Source organism: Gavialis gangeticus, unplaced genomic scaffold, assembly GCF_001723915.1.
Source record: "Gavialis gangeticus isolate Ggan-Ray unplaced genomic scaffold, GavGan_comp1, whole genome shotgun sequence".
In the NCBI taxonomy this organism is placed as follows: domain Eukaryota; kingdom Metazoa; phylum Chordata; order Crocodylia; family Gavialidae; genus Gavialis; species Gavialis gangeticus.
In genome coordinates, this window is record NW_017729032.1 from 209416415 (window position 1) to 209435942 (window position 19528).

The following is a 19528-nucleotide window of genomic DNA, read 5'->3' on the forward strand; positions in this document are numbered from 1 at the left end:
TTTTTTTATAACTTAACTATTTTTGGGAGAGTAAATATGTTTTGGTTATGTGCCTTTGGCAAAACTTCATACTTAGGGATCAAGTCATATTAAAGTGTACTGCTATAACTTATCAGCTTCCCAGCCTGGAACTCTTGCAATCCCTGGGAGGTCAATTAGGGTCAGATCTGGAACATATGGAGAGCTGATTTCTAGGGAGATTAGTTCTTGGCTAATGCCCACTCCTTTGCCAGCCATTAAATCCTGGGCTACAAGGTATAAGACACAAAATCAAAGATTTAGGAGATCATTAGCATTTACTCAGACTGGCTAACTTGCGTTTAAATAAAAAGGACATAGTACTAGAATTTGTTTCTCTTGACAATGGGCTCAACAAGTCCCTTCCTCCATTATTTGGTACTTACCTTTCAACTAATTAGGGTGAAATTACACATTACGCTTAGGCCATACTAAATCTGTGGAATATTAAGCAGTGTAAAGTTAGAACATCACATGTTTAGGTTAAAATGGTTAAAACCATTTATTGCCTGCATAGCTCTGACTTGCCACTAAAAGGCAGGTGAGCAGGGGTGTGGCCAGGAGTCAGGATACCTGGGCATGATGTCTACTCTGGGTGTGGGAGCAGGGTATCCAGGGATGCTGGAGGACTGTAAATTGCTCATTGCATCTCCATGGCTGTAGTTAAAGTTATAGGGAAAAAAGCCAAATATGAGGACCAGAGAGCAGTATGGTACTAACTACCTACTTGCCATCACAGTCAAGAACTTCTACTTAAATGTAAAGTGCCCAGCACACCCATGATGCCACAGAAATTAGTAGGTGATGATAAGGGATCTGGGTTTTCCATTTCCCACAGAAAAATGGGGGAAAAAATGCAATTTCCCTTTTTGACTGAGAAAAATACATATTTTTTCATTTTAACAGAGAAACATGAGAATATTCCACTTTTGCAAAGAGTTCCAGCCTTCAAGGGGCTGTGGGGAGAGGGAGAAGGGCGGTCAGGCAGTGGGTGTCTTGGGTGCACTCACACATGCACACGGCCACCAGGCAGCCTGGAGAGTACCTCCCACAGGTAAGTCTGGAGGGAGGGAAGGGGGGACTGAGGCCTCCTTAGGGAGGGAGGAAGTGAAGGAGGGAAGGAGTTGGACAGAATTAGGCAGGGCTGGGGCTGCTCCTGCTGCCCAGCCAGGTGGCGTGTAGGTCTTGGTGCCTGGGGCCCAAATGCACAGCCATAGGGCGGGGAGCAGGATGGAGTTGTGCCCTCCAGATTTGTGCACAGGGCAGGGGCAGGTGTGGACTGCTCCCTGCAGGCTCAGGCCTCCTGCCCTGCTGCCCTCTCCCTGGGGCCTCTACAGTGTAGGAGGTGGGACCTGGCGTGGCAGCGCAGAGGAGGGCCAGGCAGGGTTGAGTGAGAAAGCTCCAGTGGCAATGCATATGGGGTGCATGTACACCTCCTGACAGCCAGGGAGTGGGGGCACCAGGAAAAGTGGTCCCCCCCATGGCTGATTGCACTCATCTGGAAGCATCTGCAGTGTGCTGCTGCCACTTGCAGGTCAGCGGGATTGGCCATGGGGGGACACCCCCCCGGTCACTGACTGTCTGCTGGGAGGGAATGAGGGGAACTAGCAGGGCCAGGGGTTGTGGCTTGGGAGTGAGGGGCCTAGACCTGCATCCTGGGGAGGGAAGAGGGCAGGAGAAGTTCTGATTTTCCATGATAAAGAACCCAAAATCAAATACAAGAATTTATACATACTTAGATTTTATTTTATTATAGTGATTGAGGCACTGGTAGGCTTCCAAATTGCTTAAAACTGTAAATATATCAATAAAACATTGTGTTTAATTGATACCCATATACAGTGGCATTTCATTTTAATCACAGAGTTTGGTTTTTTTAATTAGAGAATTTGTGATTTTTGTCAGAGAATTTGCAACTTTTAAACAGAGAAAACCAAGATCCCTGGTGATGACGTCCTCTCATCTAGGTGCAAATTTCCAAGATGTCAGAGTAAATGCCCATTTTGCTGATGCCACTGAAAACATAGGCCTCCCTTGTGCAATAAACTCCTGGGCTTTAAGGCAGGCACAGCCATCAACTCTGACTCATCTGAAGCACCTCTCACTGACACATTGTACACCCAGGACCATGGAAAGTTACCAGATTAAAAGTATGCCACAGCATTGCAGAAGATAGAGCTAGAAGGAACTTCAAGAAATAGTCTAGTTCAGTGGTGCTCACAGTTCTGGCCCCATGGACCAAATGACTGGTGTGAGGGCAGTCTGTGGGCCAGGAATCGGACCCCAGGGCCCCATACCACTGCCACCTGGCTGGAGCCCAGGGAGGAGTAGAGTGGGTCCCCGAGGTCTGATCTTGGTGTGCAGTGGCCAATCAGAGGCAATTCAAGGCCCTAGAGCCCAATCATGGCTGGACAGAGGTGGCACAGGGCTCCATGCCAACCCACCTGGCTAGAATCAGACTCCAGGGTGTCCTTGCAGCCCCCACACACCAGGAGAATGACGTTAACTTCAACAATCATGTGAAAAGTCCTTTGCAGAGCTTTTGCATCTCTCCTGCTCCCCAGCCCATGCTCAACCTACCAGGTCACAGAGGCTTCCTGTCTCTTTCAAAGCAGTCCTTCAGTTTCTTTTTAGGACACTATACCCTGGCAAATGCTGGATGCTTCAGAAATGAAAAACCACAAGGTAAATTCTTACCACTGCCTTTAGGAAGAGTGACACCAGACAGTGCTTCTAGGACTGAGCTTTTTCCAGAGCTCTGATCTCTTATCATGGCAATTGCTGGCAAAACAAGGTCCTTTTCTACTCCAAGGGCTCTCAAAGAGTCGATGAGATCAATGCAAGGACGGACCTTCTCCTCATATTCGCTGCCCAAGAAAATTTCTGCTTTCTGATAAAATTAAAAAAGGAGGACAAGAAACTACTTCTAGCATGAAAGCAGGGCCTTGTCCTCTGAGTTCAAGCATGTACATCGTCTCAGTGAAATTAGACAAAGCATTATACCAGCAGTTTCTTTGCATCAACCCATTGCTCCGTAGTGAGAAGAGAATCAACTATTTTGGCAGTCACTTCACATTTACCCCAGAGTCCAGAAACTGTATTCCATACACTCAGTGAAGAACAAAATATGCATAGCTCACTAGGTTAAACTTCTCATGTCATTGTCACCTGCTAAGATTTGTAGAGGTGCTGCAGTGGGACTTCTTCCCCCCCCCCTCTTGCCCTCAGCCCCTAGTAGCATAAGAGAGGAAACCTGGTAGAGCCTTTTGCACAAGGGTCCTTTTTCATTAGAATGTGCCGCTCTGTTCCCATGAATTTAGTTTAAAACATACTCATCTATTGACATTAAAAGCATGCTGGAAAGCTCAGATTCTTAGGAACAATGGACAAGCACACCTCTGAGCACAATAACTTGCAGAGGTAAATAAACCTGAGGAGTTATTAAAATGTTAGGCAGTCATTAGCGGCACCCACAATTAATCTATTAGCCAGCTGCTCAAGTGCAGTGAGCTGGAATCATTGTCTAGTTTAGGGGTGGGCAATAATTTTGGGTGGAGGGCCGCTTACCCAGTTTTGGCAAGCTGTCGAGGGCCACATGGGTATCCCCACCCATTGACAGGTGCCCTGCACCTTGGTCACCATCTTGGAACCAATGTCCCAATGTTTTGGGACCAATGTATCAGGGCCAACACCAGTGGGGCCCAGAGCAGAGCGAAGGCTGGCAGGAGTCTGTGGAGCTGGGTTGGGCTGCTCCAACAGGGAGCAGGGGCAGCTGTCCTGGCTCCATAGAGCCCCTGCCGCCTGGGACCCTGTACCCCTACTGTCCTGCTCTAGGCCCTGCTGGTCCTGGCCCTGGGACACTGGTGTGGGCCCTGCTCCCACACCTGCTCACACCCAGTGCTCCCCCCAGCCCTGTGGTACCAGCAGGGGGCAGTGCACAGTCCTGATCCCCAGCTCACTGGCAGGGAAGGAGCTGGTGCTGAGCATGGGGAAAAGCGGCCCCTTGCCCGCCCCGTGGCTGGCACTCCCTGCTGTGTCCGATCGCAGCCCATGCAGGGCTGCCTGTGCCTGCTCAGGACAGCCCCACATGGGCTGTGAGTGGTTGCAGCAGGGAGCTCTGGCCATGGGGCGGGCAAGGGGCCACTTTTCCCCACACTCAGCACCAGCTCCTTCCCTGTCGACCCATCCCCCGCCCTTCTTACCTGAGCTTCCCGCACCGGTGAAGCCACTTGGTCCCAGGTCAGAAGCCCCTGGTGGGGCTTCCGGCTGGGGGGCAGTTCCAGGTAGGCCCTGTTGTTGCAGGAGCCTGCTGAAGATTGCCCTGGGTCCTACTGCCCCTGGTTCCTGTCATTTTTGACAGGAACCAAGGACAGATAAATTTTAATTTTCAAAATTTGTTTAGGGGCCTCGTGGGCCATATTTTGCCCACCCCAGTCTAGTTCCTCTCTGGTTTCCACATCAGGAAAGTCACCTTTGGAAATGGCACTAACTGGAACCTTTGTTAGCACTCTCAGGAGAGGCACATACAGTATTTGGAAGTTTTTATAGTATGATTTGCATAATTCTGATATGTATTTGCCACTATATAGTAATTACAAAGCTAAATCAACATCCAAAGATATATCACCATTAGGGGGGAAGTTCTTCCTTTCTTCTTCCTCCCACCTGTCATGCTGTCGTGGATGTTTGGCTTGTTTTCCTAGCATGAAAAAAACCAAATGAATAGTCCACGTGGAAAAATATGGTGGCATTTCTTTAATCAAAAAGAGCACTCCTGATTTGGTTCACACATTCTGCCAGGATATTACTAGGAAAGATCCCCAGTCAGTATTTATTACTGTGCCTCCATTGAAGCCAAAACTCTAATTTATATCAGCTGAAGATCTTATCTTGTATCTCCAACCTTACTGGACTAAAAGAACAGAAGCAGCATAAATGCGTATTCAGTTGGTTCCAGCTAAACAGTTGTTTTTGTAAGCCCACTTATGTATTTTTGTTACATAAACATGTTTTAAATCTACCTTCATGCTCTCTAAGAAGTGAAAGCCATTAGGCATTCCAGTTTCTACAGGTAATGAATGGTAAACAAGGAAATGATGTGATGTAACAGTGGCCCCTAACCCTTGTTGCTTTAAGAGAGGAAGACAGCTGACTGAAAACCACCAGTGAGAACTGGGCAGCTGAAAGGGAGAAAGGAGTAGCAGCTCCAAAGCTGCAGGCCACTTACCTGGAGCAAGCTGGTGAATGAGATCAGCTACAAGGGCTGAGCTCCAGACAGCAGTTAAATAGTGGCAGCAGCAGTTCTGAGCAGACTGCTAATAACTGAGCCAGTAAGTAACCCCTGTTCCTGAGTGTAGATCCAAGTATTGAAGGGGCTGCAAGACAGTGTGGAGGGCAGCTTGAAGACAGGCTGGCTTGACTGCAAGGCAGTGCAAAGGTACTTGACTGGGAGAGGCTGGTCACAGGACTGTGAGTCTACTGGTAGGGAGGAGGCCTGTGGAAAGGCAAGCCTGTAGATTGCTCAATAGGAACCCCTGCACCTGGCTCCTAGAAACAAGGACCTGGTGATCAGAAGGGGGTAGAGTTAATAGGTATAAAGGTTTGGCTCCAGGGCTAGAGAGGCACTCTGGTTTTGGGGAGAAGAGTTCCCTGGAGAGCAGCATGAACTAAAGGATCCACAGAGGGATAAGGTACCCTAGGGAGCTGTCCATCATGTTTTGCCCCATGTCTTCAGACCGCTAGAAGAAATAGTAGTATTTAGAGGAAACTAGAAAAATGATTTATTTCAGTGAGACAATTCTTATAATAATATAACTTATAACTCCTACTAGAGAATCCTCTGCAGTGAATCGCGTACAACTACAGATTATCTACATTTTGGCTTTTGCATATTCTCTCATAGGGGAATTACTGACACTTAACAGTCTTTAATGTGAGGCGAGTACTTTTGTGAGAGACAGGGGTAAGAAAGGATACTTTATATTTGAAAGCTTGACTGTATCTAGGGTAACCATAATAATGTGAGGGAAATCTGGGATGGGGCTACCAGAGGGCAGGGCTGGGCATGACAGCATAGTTCATGTGCATGCACCATCCCCAACCCCCTGCAGCTCCCAAGAGCAGGGCCAGGGCAGGACACACATGCATTCATGTGTGCACGCATGCACACACATGTATATCTCCAACCCAGAAGCTCCCAGGAGTGAGACCAGGCAGGACACCCCTTCTTCTCCACAACCCCTGACCCCGCAGTTCCCAGGAGTGGGCCAGGCAACCACCCTGTGTTTCCTCCAGCCCGCACTTTACTGTGCAAGTAACTCTGCTTGCAGCCTAGCAGAGTCTGGGCCAGGAAACTGTCCACTGGCTGGGCTCGCTGGAGAAAATTGAAGAAAGAGTCCCACACTGGTGGGAACAAACCCACATGTGCCTGGCTCCTGATTTAGGGTATATTTACTATTTAGGGCTGGGATGCTGGGACAGCTTCCAAAACCTAGGAAATATGGTTACCCTAACTCAGGGGCAAGCAATTATTTTGGCCAGAGGAACACTTAGTGAGTTTTGGCAGGCTAATGAGAGCCGCATGGGTAGTCCCACCGCTTGATAGGTGCCCCATCCACTTGTCACCGTCTTGGGACCAGAGATACCCACAACCATAACTCCTATGTATTTGGAAGGGATAGTGTTAGGGCAGGGGTGGGTGGGGGGTGTGTGGTGAAGACTGTGAGATACGTGGTGTGTGTGTGTGGTAGAATGTGGGGGGGTTGTGTATTCATGGGAGGTTGTGGGGGAAGGGTGTGAGGGAGGTTGGGGGGTGTGGAGACCCCCGCATATTCTCCCCATGGTGCAGCATCTGGCAGGGCGCTCAGCACAGCAGGGAGGGAAGCCCCAGGTGCTGGAGCCAGGTGTCTTCCCTGCCCAGGCTGTGTAGCACCAGAGAGAAGCCCCAAGGGCTGGAGCCCATTGCTGTGCTGGGCAAGTGCGTGGGCTGTATGTGAATGGTGGGGAGCACCAGTGATACAGACAGTCTGGGAGAGACTGCGCCCCTTGCCCCAACATGCTGCGCTGGCTAGAGCCATGCCTTCTGGCAGCTGCGCCCTGAGTGCCCTGCCTGATGCTGCTGGTGCTGCCACCACCTGCTGGGGCTGCACGCCATGGCAGAGCAGGGGGGGTCCCAACATCTCCTCCATCCTTCCTGACACCCACATGCTGCCCACCCCAGCTCTGCACTGTTGCCACTCCCCCGAGCTCTGGCACCGTGCTGCTGCCAGCCCCAACCCCATGCTCCGGAGACCCTTCCAGCTGCAGCCCCACCTCCGCTGCTTACCTACCTGCTGCCCAGAGCCAGAAGGAGACTGGGGAAGTGGAGCAAGTCCCCAGGGGCTGCAGCAGCAGCAGCCCCACGCGGAAGCTGCACGCTTGCTAGGCCAGGCCCCTATGCCCACAAGGATGGGAATGAGGCAGTAGGGTATGTTTGGGGTTGCGTGTACATGTGGGAACCTCGATCCGTCCCTCATGGGCAGAAGGGCTGGGCGGGGCACAATTTGTTGCGGGGAGGGGACCCCGGATGAAAGGGCTTGGTGGGCTAGATCTGACCCCTGGCCTAACTCTATCCCTTCCAAATACAGTCAATTAAGTAAAAGATATCATGTGCAAAAATCCTTTCCTCTTGCATTTTCCTGGACCACCATGGCTACATTGCTCCAATTCTACCACAAACTTGTTATTTTACAGGTCAGAGGAGGCATCAAAGGAGCCATGGTTGTGGGTATCTACTTACATTGTACTTATTTCTGAAACTCTCAGAGCTCATGCTGCTTTAAATCCCTCCTCTTGCTTGAGTGTGCTTAGTTCAGATTCTGAATTCAGCTACAATCTGGTTCAATTTAGGGTGACTATATGTCCCGGATTGGCTGGGACACTTCTGGATTTCAGAGGCATCCTGGTCCTTGAAAAAAAATGAAGTAGAAGTGCTGTGTTGGAGGGAACCTGCTGATATGTGCCCGGGTCCCGACTCAGGATCCGGCTCCTATTGTTTCTGCAGTGGATGCATGTGATCCCTATTGCTGGGAATACTACAAGAACAGTTTCTCTTTCTTGTGTATTATGGGACTGTGGGCAGTCCCATAACGGGAATGGGCAGTTCCTTTAATTTCCTGGAGCTAAGTCACTGCAGCTGGAAATGAAACTGAGCTAGCTACAGCATCATCTACCTTATGTGGCATTAACAATCATGAATTGTGGCTCCAATGCATATCCCCTTAAATAGAAGTCAAATGACTGCATTGATTCCTTTTAATTGTATGCTTTTAGTGGAGAATTCAGGATACAGAGTTTTATTTCTTTTTATTTTGGTCTAGAGAGAAAGAGAGAGAGGAGACAGTTAATAGTATTTGTAGTTCAGATGCCAGGCTAAGTATATGTAATTAATACAAACTAACTAATATTCTCTTTCACCATACAAATACCACAGATACCAACTCAGGTTTAAATGATATAACAAAAAATAATGTAGGAAAGTCTTACCAGATTAATACATTTGAGCTGAGGAAACTTCTGCTGAGGAAACCTGGTGTGCTGCTGATTCTGTTTATATAACTCCACCCCCTCCCTGATACAACGTGGAGAAATGAAACAAAGAAAGGTTCATGAAATCAAGTGTGAAGTAACTTTACAAGTTTAGTGCCTGCAGAACCTGTTCAGGACAGAAGTAAATCTCAGTTTGTACATCATTAGGGCCACATGAGGCAAAAGAATATCAAAGGAAAGAAGTACTAACGGGAGCATCCCTTTATATGAAATTTACAGATTATTAAACATAATTAACCTGCCCATTCCCGTAGATCCTGGCACACGTCCTCTTCTGGATTCCATCTTAAATTGTCATGGGATTGAGCTTCCAGATCTGGTCTCACACAGTTTCTAGAGCCACACTTTGTCACCTATAACTTGTGTCTCATTTTTTAAGACTTGATTAGAAGCTTAGGGACTCTGGTGGGGAGCCTAAAGACCCCAGCAGCTGGAGTGATAGCAGGGAGTAGCAGCTGGGTGGGGGCCCCAGGGCCACGCATTATCCCTCTCAGGCTGCAAGCAGCCCATGGGCTGCCAGTTGTTTAGTTCTATCTTAGATTATAAGCAACTTGGAGCAGAGAATGCACTGTCAATTGTAAAGATACGGGTTTTTTTGGGAAAATCATGAGGTGCTCTTGCTACATGCACATGTGCCCCTCTGCTGCAAGTATTCCTAGTGGGAAATCATGTTTTTTTTAGCCCCCTTGAACATGGAGTAGCTTGGGGCAATTGCTCCTTCTGCTTCTCTGTATCTATTCTCGTGTACTGTATTCTCTGTACATCAGCAGGTACTTTGATGGTGCTGAACTAATAGCAGCAGCAAAGGGTGCAAAACTTGCAGAGAATCTCACTTGTCTATCATGAACTCTTCAGTGATTCAGTCTCCCTGAATCACATGCTTATAGTTGGTTCTTTTCTGACTGTGCAACCCAAGATTGGCTCCTCATTGCCCAATTCTGGCATACTTACTCTTGTTAAGCAGTGAAATGAATAGAACAGGTGGCACACCAGTGCAGTACAACCCAACATAAACAAAGAGTGGGTGCAAAACAGGATGTGGGACTTTAGGCCAACTAAGCTACACCTACATAGCAAACGTACTTCATCTGTCAGAGAGGTGCCCTCCAGGATACTCTGTGCATGCTGCCTCCTTCACTGGAAACAGTACAGCTGCATCCATGCAGTACCACAGAACATATTAGAACTGTCACTCAGCAGTGCTAATTACCCCAAGAAACTTATTTGTGAGCCCAGCTTTCCTGGTGCCAGTTAAGAGGCAGCCTGCATGGAGTAGCGTTGCATGTTTGAGAGAGTTGCTGCTGGCTATGGTAAGTTTACTATATAGACATGGCCTTAGGCACTCTGGACTCATTGGACTTTTCTGCACCCCAATGGTGTCACGTTCTCGCACTGAAGGGATTGAGAACTCATGCCTGGGGGCATACCCTGAACCTGACAGTACACTTATGAGCAGGGGTCCTGGTTTCCTCTGTTTAAAAATGCAAAATTCTCCAATTAAAAAAAGCAAATCAAAATTTTGCTGATTAAAAAACCCCAAACCTGCATTTTTCCACAATTGAAATGAAACACCACTACAGTATATGTATAGGCATCAGTTGAACACAATATTTTATTGCTATAATTTACAGTTTTAAAGCAATTTGGAAGCCTACCAGTGCCTCAATCATTATAGGAAATTCTAAATGCCTATATATTTTAGTGTTTGATTATGGTTTTTTTTTAATCATAGAAAATCAGAGTTCTCCCTGCTCCCTTTGCTAACCTGGATGCAGGTCCAGCTGCGGCTGTCCCCCCCCCCCTCGCTGATTTATGATGCTGAGCAGCCCTGATATGCCAGTGCTCTGCCCCTGCTCATGCTGTTACCCCTTATTCCTAACCCACAGCTCCCCCAACCCCCATCCCTGCTGGTGCCCCTCATTCCAAACCTGCAGCCCCTGACCCTGCCAGTACCCTCCACCCCCCAAACCCTGCTGGTGCCCCTCACTCCTGAACCACTGCCCCCTGGCCCCAGCACCCCAGTGTATGAGGAAGGGGACGGCTGTATGGGGAAGAGGGGGTATGAGCACAGGCGATACATTGGTGGGGGTGGGGAAGGTACATGCTCCCCCAGATTTCTGCACCCACAGTGGAGCACAGGGCACAGGGCTGCAGCTTGGCCAGACACTGCCTCTGTGGCTTAGCAGGTGGGAGCTGGCGAAGGAAGGGGTGCTATGCTGCCATGGCTGCCAACGTGAGGCATGGAAGCAGTGTCATGGAGTTGTGCTTCCTGCTGCTGCCAGGTGGGTAGGAGGTGCATCACCTTGGTGGCCATGACGGTAGTGGTGGCAGCATGAGGTTGTGCCCCCTACTGCTGCCAGCTGGGTAGGGGGCACCTCACCTTGGGCCAGAGGCAACTCCTGCCTGGAGCTGGCCCAGCCAAGCTGCAGCCTCATGCCCCAATGTGGGCACAGAAATCTTGGGGTGGCATGTGGCCCCTGCACCCTCAACACATCACCTGTACACCTCCCACCCTCAGAGACTTACATGGAGGGAGCTGTGGGTGTTGCTTTCCACCACTACCTGGTTGCCACATGCATGCCCCTCAGCCCCAAGCAGCCCCTTGCAGGCTGGAACTCTTCTAGCCTGCAAGGGGAAACCCGTGGTTTCCCAGCTTTTCCTCCTTTAAAGGAGAAAAATCTGCATTTTCCTGTGTTTTTCCATGGCAAACAGAAAACCCAGATCCCTGCTCGTGAGCCTTGGCCTCTTCCCCAGGTCTTCATGTCCCACAATGTAGATAGGCCATTGCCCCTATTTTCCAGTGTAACACATTTAGGCCATCAACACTCCTACTGGCTTCACTGAGGAACTGGAGAACTCTAAGGAGTGCAGCAGGCTGCCAGGAGACTCTGTTATAGTCTGTAACGCAAAAGGGAAAGAAGGTAGTGACAGAAGCAGATGACTAACAGAAGCAGATAGTTTAAAAATGCTCATTAGCTTTTGCCAGCACAGTGGTTTTCAACCTTTTTTTTTGTTTTGTTTGTGGACCCCTAAAAAATTTCTAATGGCGGCATGGACCCCTTTGGAAATCTCAAATGGAGGTACTTTGAATTGTAAATGTGGGTATTCACGTACTTTTGATTGATTGTAGTTGTTGTTCATGGACCCTTTAGACATAATCTGTGAACCCCCAGGACGACAGTTTGAAAACCACTGTGCTAGCAGATACTTGACAGCCAAATACTACTTTAAACTTGAAGAGCCTCTTCAGTCTCTATAGGGCTTATTAAGTGTGCTTCTATCCCATGACTCTTGTCCATAAAGGTGCAGGCAGCAGGGGTATAGCAGGTCCCTGACCTACAATCTTTCTAAATGCAGGGAAGTAGACGTTTCAGTACTATGGGCTGAAAAACCTGATATCCATTCAAGAAAGAAGATGACTTACTGCCCATATTAGGTTTCCAGTGAATTATGAGAGCTCTACAGCCTGCACATTAGAGTCTGCAAGGCACTACAACAAGGTTGCTAAATCCCCTTAGGAACATAGGACTAGAAGGCACCCTGTGTCACTGAGTCTAATTCCCTGCTTTATTGGCATCATATCATGCACTAGCTAAGACCTATCTTAAAAATATCTTTGTAGCCCCCACAATTCTTAACAATTAGGAGCTGTTTTGTGTTTTTCAGGCCAAATTTACTTGTGACCGGTTTATATCAGTCTGGCCTTGCGCCAACATTATCTTGAGCATAAATGCCACTCTTCAACCTCCCTGTGTGTATACTCACATTTAAAGACCATACCATACCCCCTATCTCAGTTTGTTTTCTGAGAGTGAACAAGCCACAATGTCTTTTAGTCTCCTCAAATGAGGGGCTCTCTGTTCCCGATTATCCTAGTAGCCCTTCTCTGCACCTGTCCTAGTACAAATTTGATTCTTGAACGTGGGGGATCTAGAATCCTATACAGCACTTCAGATGAGGTCTCCCTCAGACCTTCTGCAATAAACTAATACTTCCATATCTCTGTTGGGATCGCCTTGGTTGTCATCACAGGGTTGTATCCACCTCTTTCATTATTACAGATCAGCTGCATAGTCAGCACGTGAAGATCCCAATACACTGAGGTCTTCCTTCACCCTTAGACATTTCCAGTTGATGAGATCCTAGTTTATAGCAGAATTTCATGTAATTTCTGTTACTCCAGTTCCCAAGTTGTGCTAACTTAGTTCTCTTTGCAGGCTTCATCTTTTGCTATTCTTCTGAAGATAGTGGTAAGTTTGCCTGAGCAAAGACTGTGTTGCTGCTAAGAATGTTAGGTTGGGGCTGTTGAATATTATTTAACCATTTTTTCTTTCCTGGAATTTTCTTTTAATATTGCAATAACATTACTTACTTGGAATAACATTACCTACTTATATTCAGGGCCTAAAGCAGGGATGGGCAATCATTTCGGGTGGAGGGCCATTTACTGAGTTTTGGCAAGCCATTGAGGGCCGCATAACAGGCAGCTGAATATTAATTTTCTAAATTTTTTTAGGGGCCCTGTGGGCTGGATAGAGTGGCCTGGTGGGCCGTATCTTGCCCACCCCTGGCCTAAAGGAACAGTTATTGACTATAAAACACTGGAGAGTATCCTATGAATTCCTGCTTTCATCAAGAGTTCCTGTGGTAAAAGCAACCAAAATAAAGACAGTTTTAATAGTGATGTCAAGATTAGAAGATGATATTTATTCTCTTGCACAAAAAATTCTGCAATGGTTATATCACAGAAAGGCAAACCGCTTGAACAATACTATACATTTTTTTGTTACAAATATTTTAATAGAATACGTGTGATTAGCAATTGCAGCTTTTGAGAAACAGCTGATTTCCACCTCAGCTTATCTCAGTGCTTTTCAATCAGGTGCTGCTCTCCCCAGATAAAACTGCCCTATACACCTGCTGCACAGCCAGCCCAAGACAGGCTGTGGCACATGCCCACATTTCTTCTGCCTTAGGTCTGTCTGATGAGCCTAAAGTAGGAAGAAGTTTGCTTAGCCATCTCCCTTCTCCCAAAAGCAAGGGGCTGGGAGGCAGCAGGAGGAGGCAGGGGGCACCAGGCACATGGGCCCAGGCAGCCTGGAGAACAGCTTCAGCAGGTAAGTTGGGGGGTGGGGGGATTGAGGCCCTCATAGGGAGGGAAGGAATTGGGTAGGGCTGAGGCTGGAGCAGAGGCTGGGGCTGCTGCCCGGCTGGACAGTGTGTGGGGCTTGAGGTTGCAATACACACAGCCTCAAGGCCCCAGTGGGGAGTGGGATGGGGTTGCGGGAGGCTTGTCCAGGGGCAGACCAGGTCTCCACCACTGCGAACACTCCCGGGGGGGTGCAGGAGCACATGCCCCCCAGATCTGTGCATGGGGCAGGGGGAGGGTGGGCTGCTTCCCACGGGCTCAGGCTCCCACCCTGCTGCTCATCCTCAGGGCCTCTGCAGCCCAGCAAGTGTGAGCCAGTGCTGCAGGCCAGGGCGCAGCCACACAGGAAAGTTGCTTGCCGCTGTGTGCTCCACGCTGCCCTGCTGACGTGTCCCCTGAGTGTGTGAGGGCAGTGTGGGTGGTGTTGTGAGGTTGTACCCCTCACTGCAGCCCCATGCACAGGGGATGCATTGCCAGGGCATTGCAGAACTCACAGCTGCAGGCTTTGCTGTGTGACCATGCTATGCCCTCCAGTGCCAGGTTGCACCCATGGGCTGTAGGAGCTCTGGGGGAGGGCAGCAGGGTGGAAGCCTGACCTTGCATCATGCACCTGCCCCATGCACTGATCTGGGAAATGTGGGTCCCCCTCCACCCCCCTACCCCCCCAGGAGTGCACGCTGTAGTGGGGAGCCAGGCCCCCCTGCCCAAGCCCACAGCAGGCAGGCATCAGGGGTTGGAGCGGGCTGTGTGCTCTGCTCTGCTGCAGCAACCGCTGCCTTCTGTTGGGAGCAGACGGCTGCTGATCCGGATCCCTGGCCCCATAACCCTGGCAGCTGGGGGCCCCTCTAGCAGAGCTGGAGGGGCAGGCGCTGTGAGTGGGGGAGCCTGTGGGGGAGGGGGAGTGAGGGGCATGAGGAGGGCCGGGGGCAGCTTGTGGGGGTCTTTTATTTTAATCATGGATTTTGGAGCTTTTAATCGGAGAATTTGCAATTTTTTACCAGGGAAAACCAGGATCCCTGCTGATCAGAGAGATCTAAAGCTCTATGATCAGCAAGAGTGTGGCATTTTTACCTGGTTGCAATGGGGATTGCAGCACCTGAGTTGCGGCACCCTGAGGGGGTTTTGCAGAATCTTGATTGGGAACCACTGATTTACACACATGTACGTGCGCACAAGCATGAGCTCATATATATAAACAATTAGTAGACTAAACAGTTAGCAGAATAAACATCCTGATGGGTCACCAGCCTTGCTCTCATGGACTATATTTTTTCTTTTGAACAATCTACTGTACCATGCAGAACTAAGACTTGACATTTACTGTATCTGGTATCAGTGAAGCAGGAAATACTCATTCTAACAGCCTGCATAAACTGCAATCAGAAATGTGGCTGCAGCACTGGGTAGATATACCCAGCCTGCTTCCATCTAACTAGCTTGGGGTCCAATGGCTGTAGACACCAGTACCACAAGGCTAACTTTCTGAAAAACAGGTCTGGGGCACCCTTGTATAACTGTATGATTTTGTCTTTTATCTAACTAGAAAAAACCTAGATTGGTTGTCTGCAGCACAAACTGAAATTACCACCTCACATTACCACAGATTTAGCTTTAGGGCAATTTACCCATAGAAAATCTAGACAAACATGAGTCTTACTCTTGAACAGTGCCCACTTTTACAGGTATGAATTTCAGATGTACAAGTTAAAAAATACAAAAAGTCTCACTGTTAAAACAAACACATCATTATTCTAAACACAGTTATCCCAATAAACTAATTAAGGCAATTAACTGAGAATGACATCTTGCCACTTGAGAGATACAGATGTAGCAAGTTTTATAAGTAAAAACCCTTACTTATATACCAATGATAATTAAAACAATATTTTAGCAGGCACTTATCTATTCCAATTTACACCCAACAACATAGCCAGTGAGGACTCTATGTACTTTTACAAACTTGACTTTATTAGAAACAACTTGAGTTAGAAATGTTTTGTTGCCCTCTGGTGTGAAGTTTTCCTTTGAAATGTAGAAGAGGAAAGCAAGTCACAAGCGATAGAAGATTCTACAAATATGGAGAGATTAAATATGACGGTCACACAGAACAATAAACCCAATATTTGAACCTGGCACTGTAATGTTGAACACGGGAAAACAAAGAAATAAAGTTAAAGCAAATAAAACATGCACCTTTCTCCACTTGACAACATTGCATCCTCTAATACCCCTGTTGTTTGCTAAATGCTTTCTGTGTTAAGATCACAGCATCCATTCAAGAGAAGAGAGCATACTGAATCACCTGGCTAATGTTTGTTACTGACAGTATTAAATAGTATTGATGGCTCTGAGGCAGTGTATGGTTTCTTAGTTGGAGGACTGTGTATTGGTAGTTCAGGTTCTGGAACAGCATAGAGTACAGAGATCTATGCAAGGGACCCGAGAGAGCATAATTAAAAATAGTTAATTTTCTACTTTGAGGTTTTTAAACAAACTGATTTGATGTTCCTTAACTGATTAAAATTTTGGCTTCATGAAAAAAACCCTGCCAAAACAGAAGCAAGGGATTTCATATTGTATTTCTGTCTGCAATGGGTAGGCAACACACTGAACCCTCCAATTTCCTTGCGAAAAAGGAATATTGAATTCCCAGAGCTCTTGACTCTTCTCTCTCAGCCAAGTGATATGATTTGTATTGGCCAGTTGCAGCAAAATTGGTATTGTTCCTCCAAACAACAAGAGTTTCCTTCAGTAAAGCAAAATTATGGAGTTGCTGAGATCCTCGATCAAGATTTCATTAAGGAATACTTAATTGCCCCACCTTCTAGAATTTATTCTGTCCTATTTCCACAAGGCACACATTTGAGACAGACACTGGCCCCATACTCACCTTGGAGCGGCTGAGGTATGGGAAAGAGCTATTAACGTCCAACTTCCCACTCATGTACCTAAACAACGATATCTGCAGCCACGAACACTGGGGCATACACCCCTTTCAGAGGACTGGGGGTGCGTGTGTGTGTAAAGAGTAATGACACGGATGCCATGTTGTGGCAGTCCCAAAGTAGCTGACTAAGTTGCTTGCACTTGCATCACAGATGCACAGAGCCTCCTGTAGATCAGGGGTGTTCAATTTTTAGCCTGCGAGTCAAATCCTGTCTGCAGCACCATGACAGTCAGCTCATGGGGCTCCGCAAGGGTCAGGAAATTTGGTAGCAGAGGAGCATTGGCAATGAATGCTGCCACCCCTCCCTGGCTGCCAAATTCCCAAATTTCACACTGCCAGATCAGCGTCAAGACACCACCCTGTTGGCTGGACTGGGCCCAAGCCATTGCTGTGCAGCTAGATTGGTCTCAGGACACCTCATATGCTCTGGCCTGATTGGGGCCAGGCTACATCACTGCATGTAGCTGGGTCACGCCTGGGACAGCCCCCTCCCTGCATCCAGATCAGGAGTAGGCTCTGCCAACCCACCACACAGCTGGATCGGGCCTGGGCCTGGCCCCCATCTACTTGGCATGGCAAGATTAGGCTTGGGCCCTGCATGCCCCTTGTGCCAGATTGACCCCGCTGACCAGATCCAGCCTATAGACAGACCACTGCTCATCTGGCCCATGCAGCAAAAAGACAGGACACCACTGTTCTAAATTGTCATCTGCTGCACCTTCATTGCTTCAGAAAACTGTGTCCAAACCCAGAAGCAGGCATCCAAGACCAGGTTAAACACATACACACAAAAACAATCTAACTTTCTATCCTGCCAGTTCATCATCCAATATACTTACAACATAGCAGTCATGAAGACTTCTCCATGTCTGCCACTAGAACAACACATGACTACTAGCAAGTCTTTTGTCCTATAGCTTAGTCCTATCTTCATTATACATCTAGTAGAAAAATTCATTGTACAAGCTACAGGAAGTGGGTCAGATTGAGCAGGTGGTACACCAGTTCAGCTGAATTGTCTACATTTATGTGTAATGTTAACATATTTATGTTTGTCTTCCAGACACAGACCTCTACAATCCCTGACCTATGAAGCTTACAGTCCAGATGAGCAACATACAACGAGGCAATAGAAGCAAGTAAACAGAAAAGTGACTAAGACCCAGCTGGACAGTGTATCATATTATTAAAGAATCAATTTGTGAGCAGCTAGAGGATGATAAGGTGATAAGACATAGCCAACAGATTTGCCAAGGGTAAATCATGTCAAATCAATCCAATTTCCTTCTTTGACAGGATAACCTGTTTAGTGTATAAGCAGCAGAGAATATGATGCCTTTTGATTTTAGCAAGGCTCTTGGCAATTGTCCCCCCACCACATAACATTCTTACAAGCTAAGGAAATATGTTCTAAATGAAAATAATAGAAGATGTGCTCCCAAGTGGTTGAGAATAATCTTTAAAGAGTAGTTATCTCTGGTTAGCTGTCAGACTGGGAAGACATACCAAGTGGAAGTTCATAGTACTAGATCCAAGACAGATTCCTTGGTATTTTCATTAATCATGGGGTCCTGAGACTGGAAAGGACCTCCAAGGATCATCTAAAGCAATGATTCACAAACAGGGTACCAGGACACTTTGGAGTGCTGTGAAATCCTTTTAAGTGTTTTATGGGAACTGTGAGGAGATAAGCAGATATGGGCAGGTGTAGGCTCCCCCTGCCTGGCTGCTCCCTCACCCCTACTGCCTGCTTCCTGCTGCAAGGAGATAAGCATTGTACTGAATAAATTAGGTTTTGAAATGGGGACCACTCAATTCACAAAAGTTATAGAGGAGTGCTTGGAATCTATAAAGGTTAAGAAACACTGATCTAGTCCAACTGTCCACAGAGGTACAGGGTTTACTGCTCCTAAAACAGCTTAGATCAGGGGTGGGCAATTATATCTGGCCTGTGGGCCGCATTTTGCCCACCCCTGGCTTAGATTATGTGAAAGAATGAAGCCACTTTTTCAAGCTTGCAATTGACAAACCTGGGAGGTGTTGCTAGTAACTTTGTAATATAAGACAGAAGTCAAAATGATCATAATATATTGGAATAATGGTTTTAAGTAATAAAAAGAAAATCAGTAAAGACAACTGCTGAAAGTTACACTTAAGGAAAAAATATTTAGGAATACTGAGGGAGGAAAAAATGGCGAACAACTAGGTAGGCAGTAACAGTGTAGAAAAATGATTCAGGGGTTTTAGTAGATCCCAAACATATATTATACCCAGTAACTGCACTGTTATGCCCAGGTTTGGGCATCACACTTTAAGACATACAAATAAGACAGATAAGAGTCTTGTAAGAGACGGGTCAGAGGGGAACAAGAATAACAGCTTCAAAAAACATGAGCTTTGAACGAAGTTAAAGGAAGGTGCATATACATGAGATGTTTGCTATAGACTAATTAGCTCTGCAGTAAACATTTCGCATCTACACATGCGGCCCTATTAGGGCGCAGGAAACTAATCAACCCCAACAGCAGGATAGAACTTGTAAATACAAGTAGTTGTGAATACAAGTACTATCCTGTTGTGGAGTTTTTCACTCAACAGCACTGCACACATAGACGCTGAAGTGGTTGGCTGAAGCATGAGGGTGTTTCAGTCTAGGGGTTGCCTCCCAGCTAGCCTCACACGAAACATCCGCAGCATGCTGAGCTGGGTCACAGCAGCCCTGGGCTGGTAGGCTGACTCCCCCTGCCTCCCCTCCCCCCTGCTTCCTAACCACCAGGGCTGCTCCAATCAGGCTCAATGTGCTGAGGATCCAGGCCCATGTGTAAATG

The 19528-nt window shown here is 47.5% G+C and overlaps 1 protein-coding gene across 1 annotated transcript in view; it reads right to left on the reverse strand.

The window, feature by feature from the left end:
- Positions 1–19528, reverse strand: part of LOC109302323 (interferon-induced GTP-binding protein Mx1-like) — a 40164-nt gene that overhangs the window by 19289 nt on the left and 1347 nt on the right. Inside the window, 3 exon segments of the mRNA XM_019523883.1 lie at positions 110–257; positions 2716–2908; positions 8542–8626. Of these exon segments, the coding sequence (XP_019379428.1) occupies positions 110–257; positions 2716–2908; positions 8542–8626 (426 nt within the window).